The sequence below is a fragment of the Heterodontus francisci genome, chromosome 14, assembly GCF_036365525.1.
Source record: "Heterodontus francisci isolate sHetFra1 chromosome 14, sHetFra1.hap1, whole genome shotgun sequence".
Lineage (NCBI taxonomy): Eukaryota > Metazoa > Chordata > Chondrichthyes > Heterodontiformes > Heterodontidae > Heterodontus > Heterodontus francisci.
The window spans coordinates 33416980-33443763 of NC_090384.1; the positions used below are offsets into that span (position 1 = coordinate 33416980).

Below are 26784 nucleotides of genomic sequence, written 5' to 3' on the forward strand. Positions count from 1 at the left end.
TGACTCTTGCGCAGATCGGAAGACTTCAAGAAGAACCAAGGCACCGAGAAGCAAAAGCAAGAGAACAGTTGTTCACACTTGCCAACCATCCTGCCCAACCTGGATAGGCACTCATTACTTGTCATGGTAGTATGTTTTTGCTGTATAATTTGTGTGTTATATCCCATTTTGTATCCTGACTAAACTCAATGTATCCACCATACTGGCTGCAGTCAACCCTGTGTTTCAAAGAGTTAAAAAAAAAGCAGTGGGTACAATGTTGGTCTCCATACCTAAAGAAGGATATACTTTCTTTAGAGGGGATGCAACAAAAGTTCACGAGATTGATTCCGGAGATGAAGGTTTGCCCTATGAGGAGAGACCGAGTAGAATGGGCCGATATTATCTGCAGTTTAGAAGTATGACAGGTGATCTTATTGAAACATATAAGATTCCGAGAGAGCTCGATGGGGTGCATGCTGAGAGGATGCACAGTCTAAAACTAGGAGACATGTTCTCGGGATAAGTGGTCGGCCATTTAGGAATGAGGAGGAGGAGAAACTTCTTCAGACGGTTGTGAATCTTAGGAATTTTCTACCCCAGAGTCCTGCAGATGCTCAGTCATTGTTCAAGGCTAAGATTGATAGATTTTTGGTCTGTAGGGAAATCAAGGAACTGGGAATTGGAGAAAAGTGGAATTTGGTTGAAGATGATCCATAATTGTACTGAATGGCACAGCAGTCTCACAGGGACGTATGGCCGACTCACAATTATTTATGTATTTTGGGTTTCTTGCGTCCCTTGGACTTAATGAAGTGGAGATGAGGGCCATTCTAGGGGGAACAGCCAGGGTGAGAGAAAGTCATGGCTTCTAATGGGACTGGAGCATCACAAGTAAAATTGAGGGTGCGGTTGAGCAAATTTGGTAGCTGCAGAAATGTAGTGGTGAATATTTGGACATCGGCTAAACAATTGGGATTTTCCAAGTAAATTAGGAGAGAGATTTTTCCAGAGACAGACACAGAAGAAAGGAAGTTTGGGAGGGGAACCAGAATGTGGGTAAAAAGCGATACAAGAAATGATCAAAGATAGGCTAATTTGTAATTGATAAGATGGGAGTAGTGAGATAGTAAGGTCAAGGGGGTGGCTGTGAATATGGGTTGGGAAGCTTATATGGGGGCAGAGATTCAGGGAGGATAGGAAGACAATGAACTCAAAAAACAAGAGCATGATGAATTGAGATGGACATCAAAATCACAGAGGGTGAGAAGTTGCAAAATACTGCCACTGAGGAAGGAAAGCACTGAACTTTATGTTACTTGGGTGAGTGGTAAAGAACCAAAATTTTAAGCGAGTGATGAGAAGGGTGGAACAGGTTGAGATGCTCAAAGGCGGAGGAGGTGAGACAGTGAAGCAGTAGGGAGACAGCCCAAGCTGTGATTTAGTGAGGTGAGCCATGCTGCTACAACAGTCTGGGCAGGGCAAGTGCAAGTGTTAGAAAATGGGATGCTTTAACAAGTCTCTATTACTTGTTAAGAACTTAAGAAATAGGAAACGGAGTAGGCCATTTGGCCCTTCAAGCTTGCTCCACCATTTAACAAGATGATGGCTGATCTAGCTCAACTCCACCTTACCGCACAATCCCCTTAATAACTGCAAATCTATTGACTTGTCTTGACTATACTCAAAAACTGAGCATTCACAGCTCTCCGGAGTACAAAATTCCAAAGATTCACAATCCATCAAGTGAAGAGTTTTCTCCTCATCTGTGTCCTAAATATCAACCCCTTATTCTGATACTGTGACCCAGTGTTCAGATTTCCCAGACAGAGGAAACATCCTCTCAGTATCTACCCTATCAAGAATTTTCAACGTTTCAATTAGATCACCTCTCATTCTTCAAAACTCCAGGGAATATAGGCCTAGTCTACTCAATCTCTCCTCACTGAGCAATCCCCTCATCCGCAAGAATCAGTCTAGTGAACCTGCTTTGCATCCCCTCCAGGGCAAGTATGTCCTTCCTTAGGTAAGTACAGTACTCCAGATGTGGCCTCACCAATGCCCTGTATAACTGTAGTAAGACTTTACTCCAATACTCAAACCCTTTGCAACAAAAGCTAACACACCACTTGTCTTGCTAATTGCTTGCTGTATCTGCATGTTAACTTTCTGTGATTCACATAGAAGGGCATCAGGTCCCTCCGAATGCAAACATTTCCCAGTCTCTCTCCATTCAAAAAAAAATCCTTTATTTTTTCCTACTGAAGTGGTAACTTCACACTTGGCCACATTGTATTCCATCTGCTATGTTTCTGCCCACTCACCACCTGTCTGTCTATATCCTCGTTGCATCCTCATCACTGCTCACTTTCCCCATCTAACTTTGTACCGTCATCAAACTTGGATACACTACACTTGGTCCCCTCATCTAAATCATTAATGTACATTGTAAATAGCTTAGGCACAAGTACAGATCCTTGCTGTACCCCACTAGTTATAGCCTGCCAACCCAAAAATGTCCCATTTATTCCTACTCTTCGTTTTCTCCCAGTTAACCAATCCTCAATCCAAGCTAATGTATTCCCCAATCCCATGAGTCCTAACATTGTCCAATAACTACTTAAAGATTTGAAAGGAGCAATATAAAAAGATATGAGGAAAAGGTGAGGATAGGGTTAGGAAATGGGAAGCAACAGCTAATTGAAAAGTAAGCAATGACACAAGCTCAATGAGACCAATGACCCTCTGAACATCTATTTTGTACCCCGATTTTGCTTTCTGTAGGCAAGACATTGGCACTTTTTGGTGTTGATTTCAATTTCATAGTTCTGCCTACCTGATTATATTGTCCAAGTCCTTCTACAATTCTTTAATAGCTTTCCATCTCTTCTACTCCCTGTGAATTTGAGTGAATTACCTTTAGTTTCTGAAGCCTACTAATTTTTGTAGATCAGAAACTAAAGGCCTCCCAGCATCAATCCCTTAAGCATTTCACTCAGTACATCTTCACAGTCCAAAACCACTTGTCTCTTATTGTCAGATAAACCTTGGGTAAGTAATTTACTAAGATACCCAATGTCTCAAGCCAGTATCGCAAATTTTTATTTGGAACTTCACAGAAACATTTTATTTTTGAAGTAATCTACATTGACTTAGGGGTGGCACAGTGGCTCAGTGGTTAGCACCACAGCCTCACAGCTCCAGTGACCCAGGTTCGGTTCTGGGTACTGCCTGTGTGGAGTTTGCAAGTTCTCCCTGTGACCGCGTGGGATTCCACCGGGTGCTCCGGTTTCCTCCCACAGCCAAGGTTGATAGGTAAATTGGCCATTGTAAGTTGCCCCTAGTGTAGGTAGGTGGGAGGAGAATTGTGGGGATGTGGTAGGGAATATGGGATTACTGTAGGGTTAGTATAAATGGGTGGTTGATTGTCGGTGGGCCGAAGGGCCTGTTTCAGTGCTGTATCTCTCTATGACTCTATGACTGTCTGAGGGCTTTCTAAAATCCACTTGAAATATTCCTTCCTTGAGATTTTTGTGGACAAAGGTATCAAGCAATGTAGGTCAAAGGTGAGCAAATGGAGTTGAAACATAGATCATTCATGATCTGATCGAATGCCAAGTAGCTGAATGGCTTACTCTTGTTCCTATGATGGATGGACATGTTACTTCTCCAGTGTATATTTCCAGGAAGCAACCATTTAGAATGTCGGTTTTCGGTTCATTTGCAGTTTCAACCCAATTTGCAACATTACGAAATGTCAATTCTTCTTTGATAACCTCTTACCGTTAGAATACTGGGAAAACTTCTAAATTTTATTCGGCTTCTACAGCTATGCTAATTTCTGATTCCTTTTTGCCCTTATAACTTCCGTCTTCTTACATTTTTGGAGGTGCCTCCAATTTTTCCAGTATTTTTCCCTCATCTTTCTCATGTCTTGTAGAAATTACTCTTCTTGCTTATTTCTTTTTGTCTTGTCTTATGAATGCAAGCTTTTTAGTTCAGATTATGAACTTATTATGTTTACCGAGTAGAATGCCCCTGAAGGTATTAGATTTGTCATCAACTCTTCATGACTACTATTAACTAACCCATTAACTAGATTTATTTAAGTTCTTCCCTCATTTCCTTGAAGCTGAGTATTCAATTCAACAAAAGTGTCAGATTGGCTCATGTTGCCTGAGTCAAGTGGTCATAGTTTCAAGGCCAAATCCAGGACTTCCAAGCTAAGACTTCACTCCAGGATTGAGGGGCCATCTTTCATATGAGAAGTTAAACGAAGGCTCTGCCTACTTGTTTAGGATGGGTAGAGGTATGAGTGGAGCATGAACACCCATATGGACTGATTGGGCTGAATGGCCCATTTCTGTGGTGTATATTCTATGTAATTCGAAGAAGAGAAACTCTCCTGGTGCATTGACCTACACTTATTCTCCGAACCAACACCACTAAAACAGATTAGCTACCAGTCATTTATCTCATTGCTGTTGGTCATTTTTGCCTAGTGTTCTCACATTTACCTGCAGAATAGTAAACACACTTTAAAAGTAAAAGTAATTTATTGAGTGAGAAGTGCTTTGGGATGTTCTGAGAATATGAAAGGCTCTATGTAAATGTTGTCATTGATTTGCAGTATTGGTTTATCCCTATATCATGTCTTAATTTTATCATGTAATTTTTACTTGTATTCCCAGTGGCTCAGTGGTAGCAGTCATGTCTCTGAGTCAGAAGGTTGCCAATTCAAGTCTCACTCCAGAGACTTTAGCACATAATCTAGAATGATACTGCAGGGCAGTACTGAGGGAGCACTGTACTGCTGAAGGTGCTGCCTTTCAGATGAGATGTTAAACTGAGGTTGTTCTCTCCTCTTGAGCAGATGTAAGAGAGTACATGGCACTATTTGAAGAAGAGAAGTTCTCCCCTGTGCACTGACCAATATATATTTGGCCAACAAAAACAAGAAATGCTGGATTCACTCAGCAGGTCTGGCAGCATCTGTGGAAACAGAAGCAGAGTTAACGTTTCGGGTCACTGACCCGAAACGTTAACTCTGCTTCTCTTTCCACAGATGCTGCCAGACCTGCTGAGTGAATCCAGCATTTCTTGTTTTTGTTTCAGATTTCCAGCATCCGCAGTATTTTGCTTTTATACATTTGGCCAACATCACTTAAAAAAATTATCTGGTCAATACCTCGTTGTTTGTGAGACTTTCTGTATGAAAAATGGCTGCTGCATTTCTTGCGCTTTTAACATAGCAAAACATCCCATGACACACCACAGCAGCATTATTAAACAAAATTTGATACCAAGCTATATTAGATATTAGAACAGCTGATAAAAGCTTGGTCAAAGAGTTAAGTTGAAAGGAGCGTTTTAAAAGGAGGAGAGAGTTAGAAAGTAGGAGAATTTTAGGGAGGGAATTCCAGAGCTTCAAGCTGAGGCTTTGCAGTTTCACGTGCAGCACTTGTGGCAGAACCTGCCTCTCAAGGATTGGCCTTCATGGCTATCAACAAAGGTGCACCAAGAGAAGACATCCCACCTAAATGGATTGTTTGCTGCGTGTCCCTCGTCCTTCGTAGACAGAAGGATGCCAACCCAAAGCTTAAGCAGCTGTAGGCAAGGCTGCCAATGTTGGAGTGAAGAAAATTGGTGATGCACAAAAGGCTAGAATTGGAGCAGTGCACAGATTTGAGGATTGTAGGGCTGGAGGATATTACAGAACTAGGGAGGGGTAAGGCCATAGAGCGATTTGAAAAGAAGAAATTAAAGTCAAAGCGTTGCTGGGTCTGAAGCCAATGTAATACAGCGAGCACAAGGATGTGGGTGACTGGATCTTTGAGAGAGTTAGGATATGGGCAGCAGATGTTTGGATGATCTTAAATTAACACTAATTACACTTCAGAAGTACTTCAATGACTGTAAAGCATTTTGTGATGTCCTGAAGTCAGAAAAGGCGCTATGTGAATGCAGTTCTTTTTTATCTGTATCATTTGCCACAAGGACAAAACATGAGATAGCCCTCGTAGCATCCCTAATGCACTCAATAAGAAAGCAATCATGCACCAACTGAATTAGAGAAGCTTTCCACCATCCAGGACAAAGCAGCCCATTTGTTACCCCATCCACTACCTTAAAAGTTCACCATCTCCACTCAACATCTACAAGATACACTGCAGCAACTCGCCAAAGCTTCTATGACAGCACCTCCCAAACCCACCATTTCTACCATCTAGAATGACAAGAGCAGCAGGCGCGTGGGAACACCTTCACCTCGAAGTCACACGCCATCCTGACTTGGAAACAGATCACCATTCTTTCATTGTCACTGGATCAAAATCCTGGAATTCCCTACCTAACAGGAACTGCAGTAGTTCAAGAAGGCAGCTCACCACCTTCTAAAGGGCAATTAGGGATAGACAATAAATGTTGGCCTTGCCTGCAACAACCACATCCCTGTGAATGAATAAAAAAATTAACTAGCTCAGATTCTAGAGCATTTACTCATTCATTTCCCATTTGTTAGGGTGGTTAAAGTTCCCACTGGCATTACTTTTCTCCCCCATGTATATACTTCTCTAATCTCTGGGTAACTTGTCCTGCTATATTATATATGGCAATGAGTAATCTGAATACCAATAGATCACATTTATAAACTGATGACTGTTCAGGAATTTATGCAACCTTCCAATTATTCCTAGGCATCCTATATTCACCCTATAATCCAAGTGTTAAAGCCATGTTGCATTTTTTATTACAGTGATCTTCCTCAAAGATTTAATTCCCATTATATTACAAAAGTGAACTTAATATAAAAGATCAATGAGCCCAATCAGACAATTTCAACAGTGTACTCCTACAATGAATGCACAATTTCTTCTTTGGCTTTGTGATTTGGATTTTTTTTTTTATTTCACACACAAACAAGCAAACTGCTCCTTTCCCCAGCTGAACAAAAGCAACCAGAAAATTTTATTGGTTAAATAATGCTGCTCCTTATTGCCTTATAAAATGCATTTTCAAATTGCTTCACTTTCAACCAAACTGCAGACAGCTGAGTGTATCAATAGATTCTTCCCTTGGGTTTTGTAGTTATGAACCTTTGTGATGTACCAATAAAGATTACAATACATTTAATTTCACTAAGATTAACTGCACTCTGAGCAGAATAATATTCATTTGTAATAATTGACATCAGCATAGATATTTTAAACAGTGGTTATGTGCCATTGACTTCATTATAAAGTGTCACGCTCACGAGAAATGTAGCGATGAAAATACAAAAAAAACTGAAGAGTTAAAAAAATTAGAATAACTTTAAAAGACTGGTACATTTGTTTTCAACAAGATGGAGGACACAATCACATGACAAATACCACCTCCTGCACTACAATACACATCCATGTCTAATAGATCTAAAACCAATTAGAACCATAAGAATTAGGAGCAGAAGGAGGCCATTCAGCCCCTCGAGCCCGCCTTGCCATTCAATAAGATCATGGTTGATTTGTTTGACTCGAATTCCACACTTCCATCTACCCCCGATAATCTTAGATTCTTGTTGGGCAAGGGAATCAATCTACCGCTGCCTTAAAAATATTCAATGACCCTGCCTCCACCTCCTTCGAAGGCAGAGAATTCCAAAGTCACATAACCCTCAGAGAAAAAATTTCTCCTCGTCTCTGTCATAAAAGGGCAACCCCTAATTGTAAAACAGCGCCCCCCCCAGTTCTGGATTGAGCCACAAGAGGAAACATCCTTTCCACATCCACATTGTCAAGACCGTTCAGGATCTTATATACTTCAATCAAGTCTCCCCTCACTCTTCCAAACTCCAGTGAAAACAAGCCCAGCCTGCCCAACCTTTACTCATAAGACAACCTGCTCATTCCAGGCATAATCTCGTAAGCCTCCTCTGGACTGCCTCCAATGCATTGACATCTTTCCTTAAATAAGGAGACCAACCTGTGCACAGTATTCGAGATGTGGTCTCACCAATGCCCTGTTTAAATGAAGCAAAACATCCTTACTTTTATTTTCAATTCCTCTCGTAATAAAGGATAGCATTCCATCAGCCTTCTTTATTACTTGCTGTACCTGTATACTAACGCTTTGTGACTCATGCACTAGAACCTAGATCCTTCTGCACCTCTGAATTCTGCAGTCATTCTCCGTTTAAGTAATACTCTGCTTTTTTATTCTTCCTGACAAAATGAACAACTTCACATTTTCCCATGTTATACTCCATCTGCCAGATTTTTGCCTACTCACTCAACCTATCTACGTCGGTCTGTAACCTCCTAATGTCCTCTTCACAACATACTTTACTACCTATCTTTGTGTCATCTGCAAATTTAGCTACCATACCATCGCTCCCCTCAGCAAAGTCATTGATATAAATTGTAAAAAGTTGAGGCCCCAGCACAGATCCCTGCAGGATTCCACTTGTCACCTGCCAATCAGAAAAGGACCCATTTATGCATAATAAAAACAAGAAATGCTGGAATCACTCAGCAGGTCTGGCAGCATCTGTGAAAAGAGAAGCAGAGTTAATGTTTCGGGTCAGTGACCCTTCTTCGGAACTGACAAATATTAGAAAAGTCACAGGTTATAAGCAAGTGAGGTGGGGGTGGGGCAAGAGATAACAAAGGAGGTCTAGATTGGACCAGGCCACATAGCTGACCAAAATGTCACGGAGCAAAGGCAAACAATATGTTAATGGTGTGTTGAAAGACAAAGCATTAGTACAGATTAGGTGTTAATACACTGAATATTGAACAGCAGCAAGTGCAAACCTGAAAAAAAAAAGTGGGTAAGCAAACTGAACAAACTAAGATGAAATGAAATAAATGCAAAAAAAAAAGATTGTAAAAAATGTAAAAAGGAATGAAAAAAAAAGAATAACTAAAAATGAAAGTTTATGCATAGTCTGTTTTCTGCCAGCAAGCCAATCTTCTATCCCTGTCAATATGTTACCCCCTACACCATGAGTGCCTACTTTGCGCAATAATCTTTTATGTGGCACCTTGTCAAATGCCTTCTAGAAATCCAACTACAGTGCATCAACGGGCTCCCCTTTATCCACTGTGCATGTTACTCCTTCAAAGAACTCCAATAGAGTGGTTAAACATGATTTTCCTTTCACAAAACCATGTTGACTATTCTTGATTACCTTGAGTTTTTCTAAGTGCCCAACTATAGCTCCTTAATGATCGATTCTAATACGTTCCCCATAACAGACATCAAGCTAACTGGCCTATAGTTACCGGTTTTCTGCCTCCGACCCCCTACTTGAATAGAGGGGTTATATTTGCTACTTTTCAGTCTGATTAAACCTTTCCAGAATCTAGCGAATTTTGAAAAATTAACAGCAATGCATCGACTACATCATGAGCCACCTCTTTTAAGACCCTAGGATGAAGCCCATCAGGACCCAGGGACTTGTCAGCCCGCAGCTCCGTCAATTTGGTCAGTACCGCTTCCCTAGTAATTATAATTTCACCAAGTTCCTCTCTTCCTTCCACCTCCCGATTGCTGGAATGTTTTTTGTATTCTCTCGAGTGAAGACAGAAGCAAAATGTTGGTTCATTTCATCCGCCATTTCCTTATTATCTAATATTAACTCCACATTCTCAAGAGGACCAACACTCACTTTACTTACTCTTTTCCTTTTTAAATACCTGTAGAAACTGACCACCTCCAGGCGCGTATCCATTGTCTCTCGAGATAAGGAGGCCCAAAAGAAAGAAAGAAGAAACTCTTGCTATCCGATTTTACATTTCTAGCTAGCTTCCTCTCATACTCTAAACTTTATCACCTGATTAATCTTTTAGTCATTCTCTGCCGTCCTTTATATTCTGACCAATTATCTGAAATGCCACTCAACTTTGCACAATGATATGCTTTTTCCTTAAGTTTGATGCTTTCCTTAACTTCGAGTTAAATACCGATGGTGAGTCCCCTTAGAATTTTTCTTTAGACTAGGAATATACTTTGAGTCTTCTGAAATATCCCCTTAAATGTCTGCCACTGCTTCTCTATTGATATATCTCCTAGCCTAGTAACCCAGTTCACTTCAGCTAACTCAGCTTTCATGCCCACATAGTTGCCCTTATTTAAGTTTAAAATATTAGTCTTAGACCCACTCCTCTCTCAATAAAACTGGATGTAAAATTCAATCATATTGTGGTTGCTACTACCTGGAGCTGCCTTTACTCTGAGGTCATTAATTAATCCTATCATAATGCACAATACCAAGTCTAACACAACCTGCTCTCTGGTTGGTTCCAGAACGTGCTGCTCTAAGAAACTCTCTCGAAAGCATTCTATGAATTCCTCATCCAGGCTACCATTGCCAATCTTATTCTTTCAGTATATCTGTAGATTAAAATCAGCAACGATTATTGCAGTCTCTTTATCACAAGCACCCAATATTTCTTCTTGTATACGTCATCCTACATTTTGATTGCTGTTCGGGGACCTGTAGACCACTCCCACTAGTGACTTCTTTCCCCTACTATTCCTCATCTCCACCCAAACCGATATTACATCCTGACCTCCTGAACCAAGGTCATCTCGAACTCTTGTGCCAATGCCGCCCTTAATTATCAGTGCTCCCCTTCCACCTTTACCTAGCTTTCTCTTCTTCTTGAATGTTATATACCCCTCAATATTCAGGACCCAATCCTTGTCATTCTGCAGCCACGTCTCCGTAATGGATATTAGATCGTATTTATTTACTTCAAAGTGCACCATCAGTTTGTCTACTTTGTTATGAATGCTACACACATTCAGATACAGAGCCTTGAGTTTTGTCTTTTGTTATATTTGTAACATCTGGTCTTGACTGTTGGTGTGTTCTTAGGTTTTTTCTCTCTGTCCCTTCCTGCCATGCTCTGGCCTTCATTTCCCATATTACTGAACTGCTCTCCAGCCTTGACTCTACCCCTTGATTTGCTACATCTACCCAAGCTTGATCCCTCTCCCACCTTGATTAGTTTAAAGTCTTCTCTACTTCCCTAGTTATAAGGTTTGCTAGAACACTGGCCCCAGCACAGTTCGGGTGCAGACCGTCCAAACAGTACAGCCCCCACTTTCCCCAGTACTGGTGCCAGCACCCCACGAACCGAAACCCACTTCTCCCACACCAGTCTTTGAGCCATGGATTCAGATCGCTCATCTTTCGTGCCCTGTCTACATGCAAATGAGACAGCTTATCACACATGGATTTGAGCTATACACAAAATGAGCTAAAACAAAGACACTCCCAGATTCTACGTCTCCAACTACCCTTCACCACAACACAGTGTGAACATGGGGCCATCAAAAACCATTGTACCAGCCCACCAAGAACTGAGACCTAAAGTCACATGGGCAAAACTAACACTCAATGAGTTTCCCTTTAAAGGTAATTGTTTCAACAAACAAAGGAGTCTTTCCAGTTCAGCCATTAAGTTGTCAATATCAGTCTGATCTCTCCAAACACAATCAGTAGCTTGTCTTGTTCACACATCAGTCAGATTCCCTGTACAGGGTGACAAGCTGTTTTGGATTTCTAATCACCCCAATTCAAGTGCAAAAGCCTATAGAAATTCTAAGCAAGCATAAATGTAATCAATGTCTAGCGCCGTTCGTTCGCTGCTAACCGCAAAATCCGAGCCTATGAATCTTCTTGACAGCCTATTTTGTGAACTGTTTTTAACTCTCCCTTTCATTAATCTAGCTTTTTTGGTATTGGTGGTGTACTGTGTTAAACATTGGGCGAATGGCTATCACTTATTTTGTTTAGCTGAAACAGGCGCAATATTTGTACATATTTTTTCTGTCTGCAAAGAACAGGGCCCTGTGTATTAATATATGTAGCTTCCAGTATGCGCAAATGCGCCACACTGCAAGCCCTACTGACTGTCAAGAATATGTACAAACAGTGCGCCTGTTTCAGCTAAACAAACTAAGCGATAGCCATTCACTGGTTCATTCCTCAGGGCAATGCACTGACCAATCAGAGACAAGCTGCCTGGTTTAAATTTCAAACAAAGCTTGGCAGTTAACTGTCAGTCACCGTTAACTGGTGCATTCTCTATGGCAACGCCTCTACCAATCAGCATTCACTTGCCAATCAGGACTCTCTTCTCATTCGGTATAAATTTGTTGTTCTCCTTTACATTGGTATTGTTGCGGATTGTCCTGATGAGTGCAAGCCGAAAAGCTTCAACATAATGTCCCTATTTTCAGTAATACTCAATTTAGATTGATTTAATTTGGCATCTAATACAAATACACATTATAATGATGCACGCACACACAAATACAAGGCTTATATTGGTGCTGTACCTGTGCACGACACCTACATAAGCCACAGAGCTCAGGGCATGGCAGAGGTCCAATGCTGCAGGCACAGCAGACCGCATCGCTCTTTCCTTCAAGGAAAGCTATTAAAAAGAAAATAAAGGGGAAAGATCTGGCAGAGAACTCTTGTAAACAGAAAGTTTGGACACCATGACCACAAAATACCCAGTCATGAGCTGAACGGTTCCAGATATCCTTCACGAATTCCAACTCTTTCTACAGCATATGGAGTAATGCACTTTAGATCTTGCAGTGTCAGAACCCGACAAGCAAGCAATTAAGATAAAGATTACAGTTGGCAATGAAGGACTCCATTGCAACAACATTTCTCAACTGTCAGATGCAGACCAGAAAGACCCATGCAAAATCTGGACAACGTTAGAAGACCAACCGAAGGTCAAGGTCAACTTCAGGATCCATCAACCAGAAGTGATGGCCTACAGACAACAGCCCAAAGAAACTATTGATCAGTCTGTCAGCAGATGCTGGGAAAAGGGGAAAGACTGTGATTTTTCAGAGGCAGAACTATCCAAGAGGATGATGGAGCTGGTAATCGCATCAACTCCAATAGAGGCATTCCAAAAAGGTCTCCTTGATAAGGAAAAAGGATTCAACACCGAAAGCCTCCTCTAGGTTGGTAGAAAGTGCGAAGCAAGCAGGCAGTACATAGAAGTGCTTGGAGCAGCAATTATCATAGATGAGGACAGGACAAGGCATGCGGCAAGTGCGGTCTAATGCATCAGCCAAAAAAGTCCTGCATTCAGGGATGCCTGCAAGGCATATGGTCTAAAGGGACACTGGGCAAGACTGTGTAGAAAATCTGGCAATGTAAAAGTGGTCAGAAGCCACAGTTCAATAAGAAACAGATATCACCTAGTGGCAAAAACAGAAAAAAATGTTCAGCAAATACCAGTTCAAACACAGGTATGTGCATGAGGTAGACAACGACCTGGACGGCAAGGAAGGTACTGAAAGGGAACACGCTCTCCGCACGGTGACAGTCACACACCACATGGATGCAATCACACAAGTGGAAACCTACACTACATTCAAAATCATATGCCCAAACACAGTGGCAAGCATAAGCTTCAACAAGATACTGGGGCTAGTGCCAACATTTTACCACTGTGGATACTTAAGCATATGTACCTAGCGAAGTGGGAATCTATGTTGCAGCCAACAAGGGCTACACTCACTGCATATAATGGTTCACCAATATGCTGCTTGGGAGCATTGATGTTGGAGTACAGATATGGAAATGCTGCATCGTTGCCACTAGTCTTCTATGTTGTTGACACCAATGGTCCAGCAGTAGCAGAACAACCAGCATGCAGTGAATAGTGATGATTCACGAGATCAGTAATATGCCAATGCTACACAATCAAGGAAAAATGTAACCCCATTGAGTCCATTCAGGAATTACAACAAGATGTAGCCATTAGATTTGATACTATGGGCAGTTTTAAAGGAGATGCTGTTCCTCATTTGAAAGACGACGCAGTTCCCTCCGTAGGTCCACCACGGAAATACAGTATCCACATCAAGGACAAGCTAAAAGCTGAGCTTGGCACGATGGAACGACATGGGATTATTCTCCGTATTCAGCAACAGACTGACTGGTGTAGCTCTATAACCATGGTGGTCAAGAAAGATGGTACTATGAGATCATGTCTAGATCCTAGAACGTTAAACTGAGCACTCAAAAGACGTCCCCACAAAACTACTTTAGATGAGTTAAATCCAACATTTCCAATAGCCAAGCTTTTCTCCAAGTTGGACTCGAAACATGGATTCTGGTCAGTCCACCTTTCTGAAGATTCACAGGAAGTAATAACTTTTAGAACACCATTCAGGAGGTATTGTTTTCTTCAGTTACCATTTGATCTGCATTCCATTGACATAGCAGTCATGGGAATAACCAGGAAGAAGCATAACAAGAATCTTCACATCTTAATGGAGACAGCCAAAAGAGAAGGTCTCATGTTTACTCGCAAAAGCGTGCTATCAATGTGAGCTACATCAACTTTCTCAGGTCATCTACTCTGACACTGGAATACAACCGGATCCCAGTCAAGTTGAAGATGTGCAATCAATGTCTATTCCTCAAGACAAGGAAGACTTAGAGATGTTTAGGTTTGGTTAACAATTTAGCATCATATATCTCGAATATTTGGGAGAAAGCATCATCACTGCACGAACTTCTCCAGAAGATACTCCATTCCTACGGCACAAAGATTGTCAGCATACATTTGATTTGCTAGAACAGTCACTTTCTGCAGAAGCAAGCTTACAATATTATGACCCAAGGAGAGAAACTACACAAGGTAGACGCTACACAAGAGTCTTGTGAGCATGTCTGTTACAGAAGGTAGACCAATTGCATTCGGTTCAAAACGTTTGTCAGCCACTCAGGCGAACTATTCAATCATAGAACGAGAGACATTAGCATTAGTATTTGACATCACCAGATTTCATACATATCTAATCGGTAACGCTTTGTTGTTGCGACTGATCACAAGCCGTTGGCAATGATTTGGCAAAAACCACTCACCAGTGCGCCACCTCGACTACAAAGGCTATTAATTAAGGTACAGGGGTATGATTGAATATACATTTGGAAACCTCATGGTTACGTCTGACACACTGAGCAGGCTACCCAACCAAGAAACTAGAAAACATGCTGCTAGATGTACAAGTAGACAACGCAGATGTAGAGCTGGAAGATGTGAACAAAATTGACCTAATGCCATTTGGACAAAAGAAACGCAAAGAGTTCCAAGAGACTTCCAGAGATCCTGTCCTAAGGGCATACGGCAGATCATCAGTGGCTGGCAGGACACAATGCAAGAGGTTCCCACAGACTTCAGGACCTTTTGGCCATATCCTGACAAATTAGGAATATCCAATGACATCATTTTTAAAAAGTAGACAAGCGTTGATTACAAAAACACTTCGTCAAGATATCCTTACACAATTACATCAAGGCCACGTGAGCATTGAAAAGTCAAGACAACTTGCACATGAGGCAGTTTATTGGCCAGGAATTAATAATGACAGAGCTAAAGCAGTGAAGATCTGAGATGCATGTCAAGAGCAACAACCGAGCCAACACAGAGAACCACTTCATTCTCATGATGGTTATCACATCCATGGTCAAGAATAGCCACTAACTTATTCACTGTCAAACGAGACGATTTTCTACCCATCAACTACTTCCCCAAATTTCCTACCGTTCGCCAATTGAGGGAAACATCAAGGTTTTTTTATTTGTTCGTGAAATGTGGGTGTTACTGGCTAGGCAATTGCCCATTGCCCTTCCCTTATTGCCCTTGAGAAGGTGGTGGTGAGCTTCCTTCTTGAACCGCTGCAGTCCTTGGAGTATAGGTACACAAACAGCTGTTAGATAGGGAGTTCCAGGATTTTGACCCAGCGACAGTGAAGGAACGGCGATATAGATCCAAGTCAGGATGGTGTGTGGCTTGGACGGGAACTTGCAGGTGATGGTGTTCCCATGCAACTGCTGCTCTTGTCGTAGAGGTCACAGGTTTGGAAGATGCTGTTGAAGGAGCCTTGGTGAGTTGCAGCCGTGCCATCTTGTATATGCTACACAATGTAGCCATCGGTGGTGGAGGGAGTGAATGTTGAAGGTGGTGCATGGGGTGCCAATCAAGTGGGCTGCTTTGTCTTGGATGGTGTTACAACCAGGTGAGGAAGGGGTATCAGGCTCCCCTTTCATTCCTTCTCTGGCTTGACTGCAACATGGTCTATCCTTTTAACATAGTGATTTAAATTATCACCTCAGTGAGACTTGCTCCTGCTCCTCTAATTATAATTGTAAACGAATCAATCAGGACAGGTTTTCTCGAGTTTAAAAAAGATGTAAGTTTATTAACCTTATCAATCTAAACCGGTTAAAAATATTAAAATACGTGACGTATCCACACTCCCATTCCTACGAGAGGCACACACGCACACAGATAGATACAGACGGGAAAAGACAGAGTTGGGAGGTTGGAGTAGAGTCCTTAATAAAAATGGAATTTAAATACGGAAGTTTAGTCCTGGTGTCCTTAGTTGAAATTGAAGTCTTGAGGTCCTCGCTTAGCCACATGCACAATTCAGGCTTGCTTCTCTGGTTCCAGAAGGCCGAAGAGAGACTTAATTTGTCCTCCTTGTTGATGACTGCGAGGATCTGTAGATTTGAGATTTAGCTGCAGCTGAGGCTTTCTTGGGACTTTGCTGGACAGGGAGAGAGAGAGATCTTCCTTCTTTGGAGTTCAGTTGCTGCCACCTTTCTAAGGCACAAATCACAAACTCTCAGTTACACAGGTAGTTATGTCATGTGACCAGCTCTTTGCTTGCAACAGAAGTTTCTGGAATGACCTTTGAAATTCAAGGTTCAGACATACTTGGTGAGGGGGTGGGCGATTTGGCTATTTCAAAGTCAATAGGTATCGCTGGATTTTGACAACCAACATTGACAAAACCATTCTAGGTGACTGAATCAGAGCGCACCCCTATTCTTCTGGCTAGACTGGGTAATCACTTCTGTCTCCCATATGCAAATTGTGCATGGCCATCTTTATCTATTCTGTTATGTTTTTAAAAAATTATTTGTAATAATGCCCAGTAGAAAAAAGTCTCATAACGAAATTAATATTTTCCAATTGGCATGTGGCTTTTTCGTCACAATGGTGTCGAGCTTCTTGTGTGTTGTTGGAGCTGCACCCAACCAGGCAAGTGGAGTATTCCATCACATTCCTGACTTGTGCCTTGTAGATGGTGGATAGGCATTGGGGAGACAGGAGGTGAGTTACCCGCCACAGAATTCCCAGCCTCTGACCTGCTCTTGTAGCCACAGCATTTATTTAGCTGGTCCAGTTCAGTTTCTGCTGAATGGTGACCCCCCAGTATGTTGATAGTGGGGGATTCAGCGACGTCATTGAATGTCAAGGGGAGATGGTTAGATTGTCTCTTGTTTGAGATGGTCATTGCCTGGCACTTGTGTGGCGCGAAAGTTATTTGCCACTTATCAGCGCAAGTCTGGATTTATCTAGGTCTTGCTGCATCTGGACATGGGCTTCTTCAGTACCTGAGGAATTGTGAATGGTGCTGAACATTGTGCCATCATCAGCAAACATCCCCACGTCTGACCTTATGATGGAGAGGTCGTCATTGATGGAACAGCTGAAGATGGTGGGACCTAGGACACTACCCTGAGGATCTCCTGCATCTGGAGCAAACATGATGAGTGCAATTTTTAGTCTTTTTGGTTCCCTGGAGAGAATACTGTTGGATAACAGTCCATAGTAAACCATTTCAAGATGTGCGCAAAATGGGCTGTAAATCATGTTACATCATCTTGTATCATCCAAGGTCAAACGGTCTAGGACATAGGACTTAGGAGCAGGAGTAAGTCATTCGGCCTTTGAGCCTGCTCTGCCATTCGATAAGATCATGGCTGATCTGGTTGTGGTCTCAACACTTGCCTGTCTGCTCCCACGACCCTTGACTCTCTTGTCTATCAAAAATCTATCTAACTCAGCCTTCAATAAATTCCAGGACTCAGCCTCCACTGCTTTCTAGGGAAGAGAATTCCACAGACGAACGACTCTGAGAAAAATTTCTCCTCTTCTCTATTTTAAAAGGGAGACCTCTTATTCCTAAACTGTGTCCCCTAGCTCTGGTCTCCCCCACAAGAGGAAACATCCTCCTGGTATCCACTCTATCAAGTCCCCTCATAATCTTATAAGTTTCAATAAGATCACCCCTCATTCCTCTAAACTCCACTGGGTATAGGCCCAACCTGTTCAACCTCTCTTCACAAGATAAGCCCTTTATCCCAGGAATGAGTTGCGTGAACCATCTCTGAACTGCTTCTAATGCAATTATATAGTTTTTCAAATAAGGGGAGCAAAACTGTGCACAGTACTCCAGATGTGGTCACACCAAGGCCCTGTACAGCTGCAGTAAAACTTCCCTACTTTATATCTGATTCTCCTTGCAATAAATGCCAACATTCCATTTGCCTTCCTAGTCACTTGCTGTACCTGTATACTACCTTTTTGTGATTCATGTACCAAGACACCCAAATCCCTCTGTACTGAGATCTGCAATCTTTCTCCCTTTAAATAGTATACTGCTTTTCTATTCTTCCTGCCGAAGTGGACAAGTTCACATTTTCCCACATTATACTCCATCTGCAAAATTTTTGCCCACTCACTATCTATATCCCTTTGTAGACTTGTTACCTCCTCTTGACAATTTACTTTCCCTCCTATCTTGGTGTCATCAAGCTCCCACACATTCGGTCGCTTCATCCAAGTCTTTGATATAGATTGTAAATAGTTGAAGCTCCAGCACTGATACCTGTGGCACCCCAATAGTTACAGCTTGCCAACCTGAAAATGATCTCTTTATCCCTACTCTCTGCTTCTTGTTGGCCAACCAATACTCTAGCCATGCTAATAGGTTATTCCCTAAACCATGTGTTCTTATCTTGTTTAGTAACCTTTGATGTGGTACCTTATCAAATGCCTTTTGGAAATCCAACTACACCACATCTACAGATTTCCCTTGACCCACCTTGCTTGTTACTTCCTCAAAAAAGTCTAATAAATTAGTAAAACATGATTTCCCTTTCACAAAACCATATTGACTCTGTTTGATCTAATTATGATTTTTTTAAGTATCCTGCTATAACCTCCTGAATAATAAATTCTAGCATTTTCCCTAAGACAGATGTTAGGCTAACTGGCCTATAGTTTCCTGCTCTCTACCTCCCTCCTTTCTAGAATGAAAGGTCTTATATTTGCTATTTTCCAATCTGATGGAACCCTTCCAGAATCTAACGAATTTTGGAAGATTATAACCAATGCCTCTACTATCTCTACAGCCACTTCTTCTAAGATCCTAGGATGCAGGCCATCTGGTCCTGGAGATTTGTTGGCCTTTAGGTCTAATAGTTTTCCCAGCACCTTTTCCTTGGTAATGGTGATTGTTTTAAGTTCCTCCCTCCCTTTCACCTCTTGATTTTTAAGTATCTTTGGGAAGTTTTCTAAATCTTCTACAGTGAAAACAGCCACAAAATACCTGTTCAACGTCTCTGCCATTTCTTCGTTTTCCATTATCAATTCCCCAGACTCTCTCTCCAGAGGACCAACGCTAGCTTTAGTTACTCTTTTCCTATTTAAATACTTGTAGACCCTCTTGCTATCTGTTTTTATATTACTATCAATTTCTTTCAATTTGATACTATATTAACTTCCTTATTTAGCCACAGATGATGCATCCTTCTCAAACAGTCTTTCTTTCTCACTGGGATAAATCTTTGTTGAGCATTATTAAATATCTCCTTAAAAGTCTGCCTCTGCATCTCTCCTGTCATAGCTTTTAACCTAGTTTCCCAATTCACTTTAGCTAGCTCTACCATCATACCCTTATAATTACCTTTATTTAGGTTTAAAACACTAGTCTTAGGCCCACACTGTGCCCCTTCAAACTGAACGTGAAATTCTATCACGTTATGATCGCTGTTGCCCGGAAGCTCCTTTGCCATGAGATTATTGGTTAATTCTGTTTCATTGCACATTACCAGGACTAGAATAGCCTGTTCCCCAGTTGGCTCTAGAACGTACTGCTCTAAGAAACTGTCCTGATTGCATTCTATGAATCCATTTTCCAGACTACCTTTGCCAATCTGATTCAGCCAATCTACATGCAGATTGAAGTCACCCATGATTATTGTGGTACCTTTCTTACACGCTCCATTTATTTCTTCCTGTATACTCTGTCCTACAGTGTAATAACTATTCCTAGGCCTTTAAACTACTCCCGCAAGTGAATTCTTAACTTTCCTATTGCTGATCTCTACCCAAACTGATTCTACATCTTGCTCTTTCGAGTTAAGGTCATCGCTCACTACTGTACTAATGACATCCTTAATTAACAGATCTACCCCACCAACTTTTCCTAGCTTCCTGTCTTTTCAATATTTAGGTCCCGGCCTTGGACACCTTGCAACTATGTCTCTGTAATAGCTATCAGGTCATACACATTTATTCCTATATGTGCTAATAATACATCCCTTTTGTTACAAATGCTGTGCGTATTCAGATGCTGAGCCTTTAACTCTGTCGTATCATTTCTGCAGTCTCTAGCCTTACCTGCTGGTGCACTCAAGTTTGTATGTTCTATCCCTTCCTACCATACTCTGGTCATCATTACCCAAATCACTACCCTCTTCTATTACCTTGTTCTTTCCCTTCGCTTTACATCTCCTCTCACATGATCCCTTCCCCAACTATGTCTGCAGAAAGGATGGTGCATACAGTAAAGTCACGAATTGTGAATTGTAGAGAAGCCAATCAAGATATCCAAATAGCAATATTGCACCTACGAACAACCCCCCCAGATACATGATTGCCATCCCGAACAGAGATCATGATCGGAAGGCAAGTCAGGTCAACTCTTCAGAGTCATCACTTGATAAGATCATCAGCCCAAGACAAATTATTGGGAAGACAAGAAGAAATGAAAATCACATATGACAAGCATGCAGGCGTGGAGTTACCTCATCAACAAAATGTCCGTGATCCACCCGCAAGAGAAGACATGGTTCCCTGTGCGAGTCTCAAAGATCTATAATGAGCCACGGTCATATGAAGTAATCACCCCACATGGAGCGACATTGAGAAGGAATGGATGTCAGCTGCGTTATCCAACATCATCATGCCTGACAGTCCTATAGCGTCAAGAACACATTCACATTTAAACTCTAAGAATGGAATTCAGAAAAATGACACGTACAAAGCTCCAGTACAAGATAACTGTCAGTCCAAATCTACGAGAAAAGAACTGACAATTCCAGATCTCAGAAAAGTTTCAGTTACAAGATCAGTTCAAGTCAGCAGACCACCTGTATGTTCCAGAGACACTTGATTAATGAATATGAGAGTTAATATGTGTAAATATTGTTCGCAACTATCCTATTTCATTATGTACATAACTTATAATTTATGAAATTTCCATTTAAAGAAAGGGGGATGTTGTGATATTGTGATGGAATGCTCTCCACTTGCCTGGATGGGTGCAGCTCCAACAACACTCAAGAAGCTCGACACCATCCAGGACAAAGCAGCCCGCTTGATTGGCACCCCATCCACAAACATTCACTCCCTCCACCACCGACGCACAGTGGCACCAGTGTGTACCATCCACAAGATGCACTGCAGCAATGCACCAAGGCTCCTTAGACAGCACCTTCCTAACCCGCAACCTCTACCAACAAGAAGGACAAGGGCAGCAGATGCATGGGAACACCACCACCTGCAAGTTCCCCTCCAAGTCACACACCATCCTGACTTGGAACTATATCGCCGTTCCTTCACTGTCACGGGGTCAAAATCCTGGAACTCCCTTCCTAACAGCACTGTGGGTATACCTACCTCAAATGGACTGCAGCTCACCACCACCTTCTCAAGGGCAATTAGGGATGGGCAATAAATGCTGGCCTGCCCAGCGACGCCCAAATCCCATGAATGAATTTAAAAAAAATACCCTGACCAATATTTCTCCCTCAATCATCACTGGCAAAAACAAACTAACTGATCAGTGATCCCATTGATGAAATGTTGCTGTGACCAAAATGGCTGCTGGATTTGTAGACACAACAAATCACTGCACTGCAAAGTAATCAATAATACATGGAAGTGCTTGAGGAGTTTAAGATATGCGGTGGGATGCCAGCCTATGATCTACAGGTGTCTAGAATTGTTGATACATTAATAAGAATGAACTTGGTGCTGATCTCAAAGAAAGCTGCTCACAAAATTCTTGAATCCAGCGCCAAGTCATGAGGATCTGCAGACATTCAGTAAAATCGATGTTATCAAGCAGGGTAAGCAGCCAATCATATTGAAGTATTATTAGACAGCAATCCAGGAAGTAAAATGCACTAAATATTTCACTTTTAGTTTTAAATTTTACAGACAGCGAAATAAATGATTGGGACATACACAAGGTTAAGGTGGAAGCTAAAATATCAAACAAATTTTCAAGAAAAAAGTAAAAATAATGGAATTTTATGATAATGAAGAAATTTGACATGTTACAAATGTAAAATTACTCTTCCAAGTTCAGTGAGGCTATTTATCTTTAATTATGAACTTAGTACACTGTTAAAAACCCAGTTACACAACAGGGAACAAGGTGCAACTTTTACAAGAGTTCTTACAGCAAGACTAATGGCAAAAAAGAGTGGAAGTTCACGTCAGTTCAGTGGTTTCGAATTGATTGCATTCTGGGGGCAATACAACAGTGCACCTTCTGGAGAAGCATAGAAACATTGACAGCAACTTCTAGACTTCTGCACTTAACTGCACATGTGCAGATTTCAAAAGTTGCCATCAGATTCAGAGGACTAACGACAGCAAATGCTGACAATTTCACTGTCGCACTCCTGAAACATCCAGGCTGAGCACAAAAAATAATTAATTGTAAAGCTCTTTGAGACGTTCTGAAGTCATGAAAGGCGCTAAGAAACATAGCAGATGGAGTTCAATGTGGAGAAATGTGAAGTGATACACTTTGAGAGAACTAACATGGAAAAACAGCATACTATAAATGGCAGTATAAACAGATTTTGAAGAGAGTAGATGAGCGGGGGAAACATGGTGTCCATATACACATATCTTAAATGTGACAATTGGTAAAGTGGTTAAAAAAAGCATATGGGCTTCTTGGGTTTAGAAATAGAAGCACAAAATATAAAAGCAAAATCATGCTAGAACTTTATAAATCACCAGTTGGGCCTCACTTGGTGTGCTGTGGACAATTCTGGGCACCATACTTCAAGGAAGATTGCAATGGTCCTAGAAAGGATATAGAGGAGATTTACCAGGATGTTACCAAGGATGAGGGTCTCCAGTTAGGAGGAGAGGTTGGAAAAGACTATTCTCCTTAAAGCAGAAAAGATTAAAGAGGTGACCTAACAGAAGTTTTCAAAATGATGAGGGGTTCTGATTGATAGAGAAAAACGATTCCCTCTTGAGAGTGGTTCTATACCCAAAGGTCATTGATGTAAAATCATTGCCAAAAGACCTAGAGAGGAAATGAGGAGCATTTTTTTTTCCCCAAGGAGTTGTTGGGATCTGGAACAAGACCTGAAAAGTTGATGGAAGCTGATTCCATAAATAATGTTAAAAGGAAATTGAACAGCTTGAGGATGAGGAATTTACCAAGTATGAACAAATATTGGGATGCACAGAACTAAGCACGACTATACTTTCAAAAAGCCCAGCGCATGCACAATGGTCGAATGGCCTGCTTCTGTGTTGTAAGTTTCTATGTTTCAATATACGGAAGCATGGAGTATTTGCTAGGTTGCACAGTTTTCTCCAAAGCAATTCCTCCAAAAGCGGCCATACCAGAGCAAAGGATCTTGAAAGTTCATATTCAAATTACATTGAGCAAAAATTTAGTTTCCACAATCTTTTATGCTAGTTTAAAAAATATTGCACTCAAAGATGGTCAAGCCACAAAACTTACCACACCCTCAGATAGAATTAATCACCATTGCGAGTTTACGCTAATTACGCCCATTTGCATGCCTTCAAGGAGGTTCTGCAAATTAAGCTGGTTCTTTTAGGCACATGAACATCTTAATTAGTTCAAATTTTTTTATTTATTAAAAATCTGAGTACTGTACACCAATATAACTAGAAAACAGTTCTGTAGTTTTTTAAAAGCCATTTTCAGTTATTTAAAATCAGTTTACAGGTAGCAGACTAGACACTGAATAAAAATGGTTATTTTTGTGTCAGTTTTATCAATCAAATGGCACTGTTACCATTCTTAACTACGTCAAGGAATATTTTATGAAGCAAAAACTGTATTTCTTTTAAATTATGTTCCAAAATGCTGCCCAACTGCGCTGATTCATGGCAGAGTTTACCTCTGGCAATATGAAAATGAGTTGGAGGGAAGGGAAAAAAATTCTCCAAATTAGCACATTTTGCACCCTGATCGCTGATTACAACCAAAGCAGAAACTCTCCTTCAATATTTGCAAGATTTTCTTTATATAATGAAGAAAATATCACACCTCAAAAGTTATGGCGGTAATATCAGCCAACACAGTAATGGCAAAACAAGACAGTAATGGCAAAACAACAATCCTTGGAGCCTCATATCACAACAACCAACTGTTGGAGCTGATGGCCCTCGAAGCCATTACTTTAAGTAGACAGGCTATCATTCAAAAGCTTAGGACAGGTATTGCACCAAATTGACATTTCAGTCAACAGATCTGCAATTATAGCATTACCAAAAAAATCTTTAAGTGCTTCATGGAGATAGCACCACATGACATAAATAGGAGTGAACTGTAAACAAGAGACTCAGATGAAACTTCTATCTAGATTAAAATTATCATGGCACAGGAATTTCAGTTTCTGATATTTCACATTTTAATAAGTCCATTACGACAGTTATTTTCCTGAAAGTACAGAAAAACATTTTTTTCCAACTCTATCATAAAAAGTATTTTCAAAAATCTCATTTGCACACGTGTGAGGTGGAGGAGAGAGGAGGCTGTATAGTGCATCAGAAGATAGTTACAGAACAAATAGAATATAGTTCCGGAGCAAAATGTATATAAAATTGGCATTGTAAAAAAGATGCTAGTTTCAGTACTGGTACAATATTTGCAATAAGAATTTTTTAAGACCCTTACGACTATGGTCCATTAAAGAGTTTTGTGACTCATAGAAAGCTGTGTCTTCATGGGATTATAAATCTACCTTAAGATATACTTCTGAATTCGCTGTTACTTACACTTTGCCTCATTTCCCCCTCCTATTTAGTAGACCTAGCCATCCATTCTCGAAGGAGAGACAAAGTGGTGTTAAGCTTCCTTGTGATTCTGATGTCAATGGCATTCCACAGTTCAAGTGGCAGGAGCATTCCATGAAAGGAAGGGAGAAAAGAGAGATGGGGAGAGGGGTAACATGGATCAAGTGTATGTTTTTAACCACTATAGTGTAAAGCTCCACCTAGTGACCATATTCAGCAGTTACTGCAAGAGGTCACCACCACAGCCATGCCATGTGTATCAGATAAAAATTCAATCTGTACTTACTCAAAATCATCAAAATCCATATCAGCACCATCAATGGGCTGGGCAGGACTGCTTGCTGAATTTTCCAAACTGGCTCGCATTCGGTTTGGCTGGTATCGCATCGAGCGCTGTCGAATACTGTCCCTACGTGACAGGTACTGGATAATCCGATGAGCGTAATAGGCAGGGGATAACCTGAAAAGGTACAGGTATAGGATTTCAATTTAATTCAGTCCACTAGCGCAGGTGCAGCTAATAATTCATCAATCCACTAGAAAACTGAATTTACAAACACAGGGCATGAAATGAGGAATGCACATAAGGCAGCACACATCTCAAACATGGAAGCACAATAATAAGTAGCATTACAGGATCACAATATGAATATTAAGCAGACAAAATGAACAGCAGGTATTAGTGTATTAATACAGTAGTCAGAAAGAGTATAGCAACCTCTGTCATTTTGGAAAGATTTATTATCCGAGTACAGTACCATTGAGTTCATGTCCTAATACCGTTCAAAGGTTGGCAGGAGTGCTTTGTCCAATTCTTCAACTCAAATCACTCTTACTTGTATGCAAACTTGTAGATTACTAATTTTGGTCCTGCCCTCAGAAGGAAATGAAACAAACCACCACTTCATCACATCATAGAAGAATCCAGCTTAGAAAGAGGCCATTCCTGCACTGGCCAACACGACACTTTGCAAGAGCTACCCAATTGGTCCCATTCCCCAGCGAATTTTCCCTTTTTACATATTTAATTCTCTTTTGAAAGTTACTATTGGATCTGCTTCCACTGTCCTTTCAGGCAGTGCTTTCCAGATCATTACAAGTTAGTGCATAAATAATTTCTCATTTCCCCTCTGGTTCTTTTGCCAATTACCTCAAACCTGTGTCAACAGTTTCTCCCTATGTACTTTACAAATCCATCATGATTTGGAATATCTTCGTTAAATCTCCCCTCAATCTTCTCTGTGCTGAAAGGCACAATCCCAGATTTTCCTATTCTCTCCACACAACTGAAGTCTCTTGTCGCTGGTACCATTCTAGTAAATCTTCTCTGCCATATCTGAGTCATTAACATCCTTCCTAAAGTGTGGTGTCCAGAGTTAGATGCAAAATATCAGCTGAGGCCTAACCAGTAATTCATACAGTTTAGCATGACTTCCTTCCTTTTGTACTCTTTGCCTCTATTTATAAAATCAAGGATTCTCTGACATTTTTAAAGAGTCTCATCAACCTGTCATGCTACCTTCAAAGATTTCTGTAAGCAAACCCCAGGTGGTTCTCCTGCACCCTTCTTAAAATTATACCATTTAGTTCATGTTGCCTTTAATCCCAAGGG

General features: G+C 41.0%; 1 protein-coding gene across 5 annotated transcripts in view; it reads right to left on the bottom strand.

Moving 5' to 3' along the window:
* The window catches only part of LOC137376960 (activating molecule in BECN1-regulated autophagy protein 1-like), a 577540-nt gene that overhangs the window by 364371 nt on the left and 186385 nt on the right, over positions 1-26784 (bottom strand). For all 5 annotated transcript variants that reach the window (XM_068045969.1, XM_068045971.1, XM_068045970.1 and 2 more), the window contains one exon: positions 25459-25632. In XM_068045969.1, coding sequence (XP_067902070.1) covers positions 25459-25632 — 174 coding nt within the window. The remainder of the gene's footprint in view (positions 1-25458; positions 25633-26784) is intronic.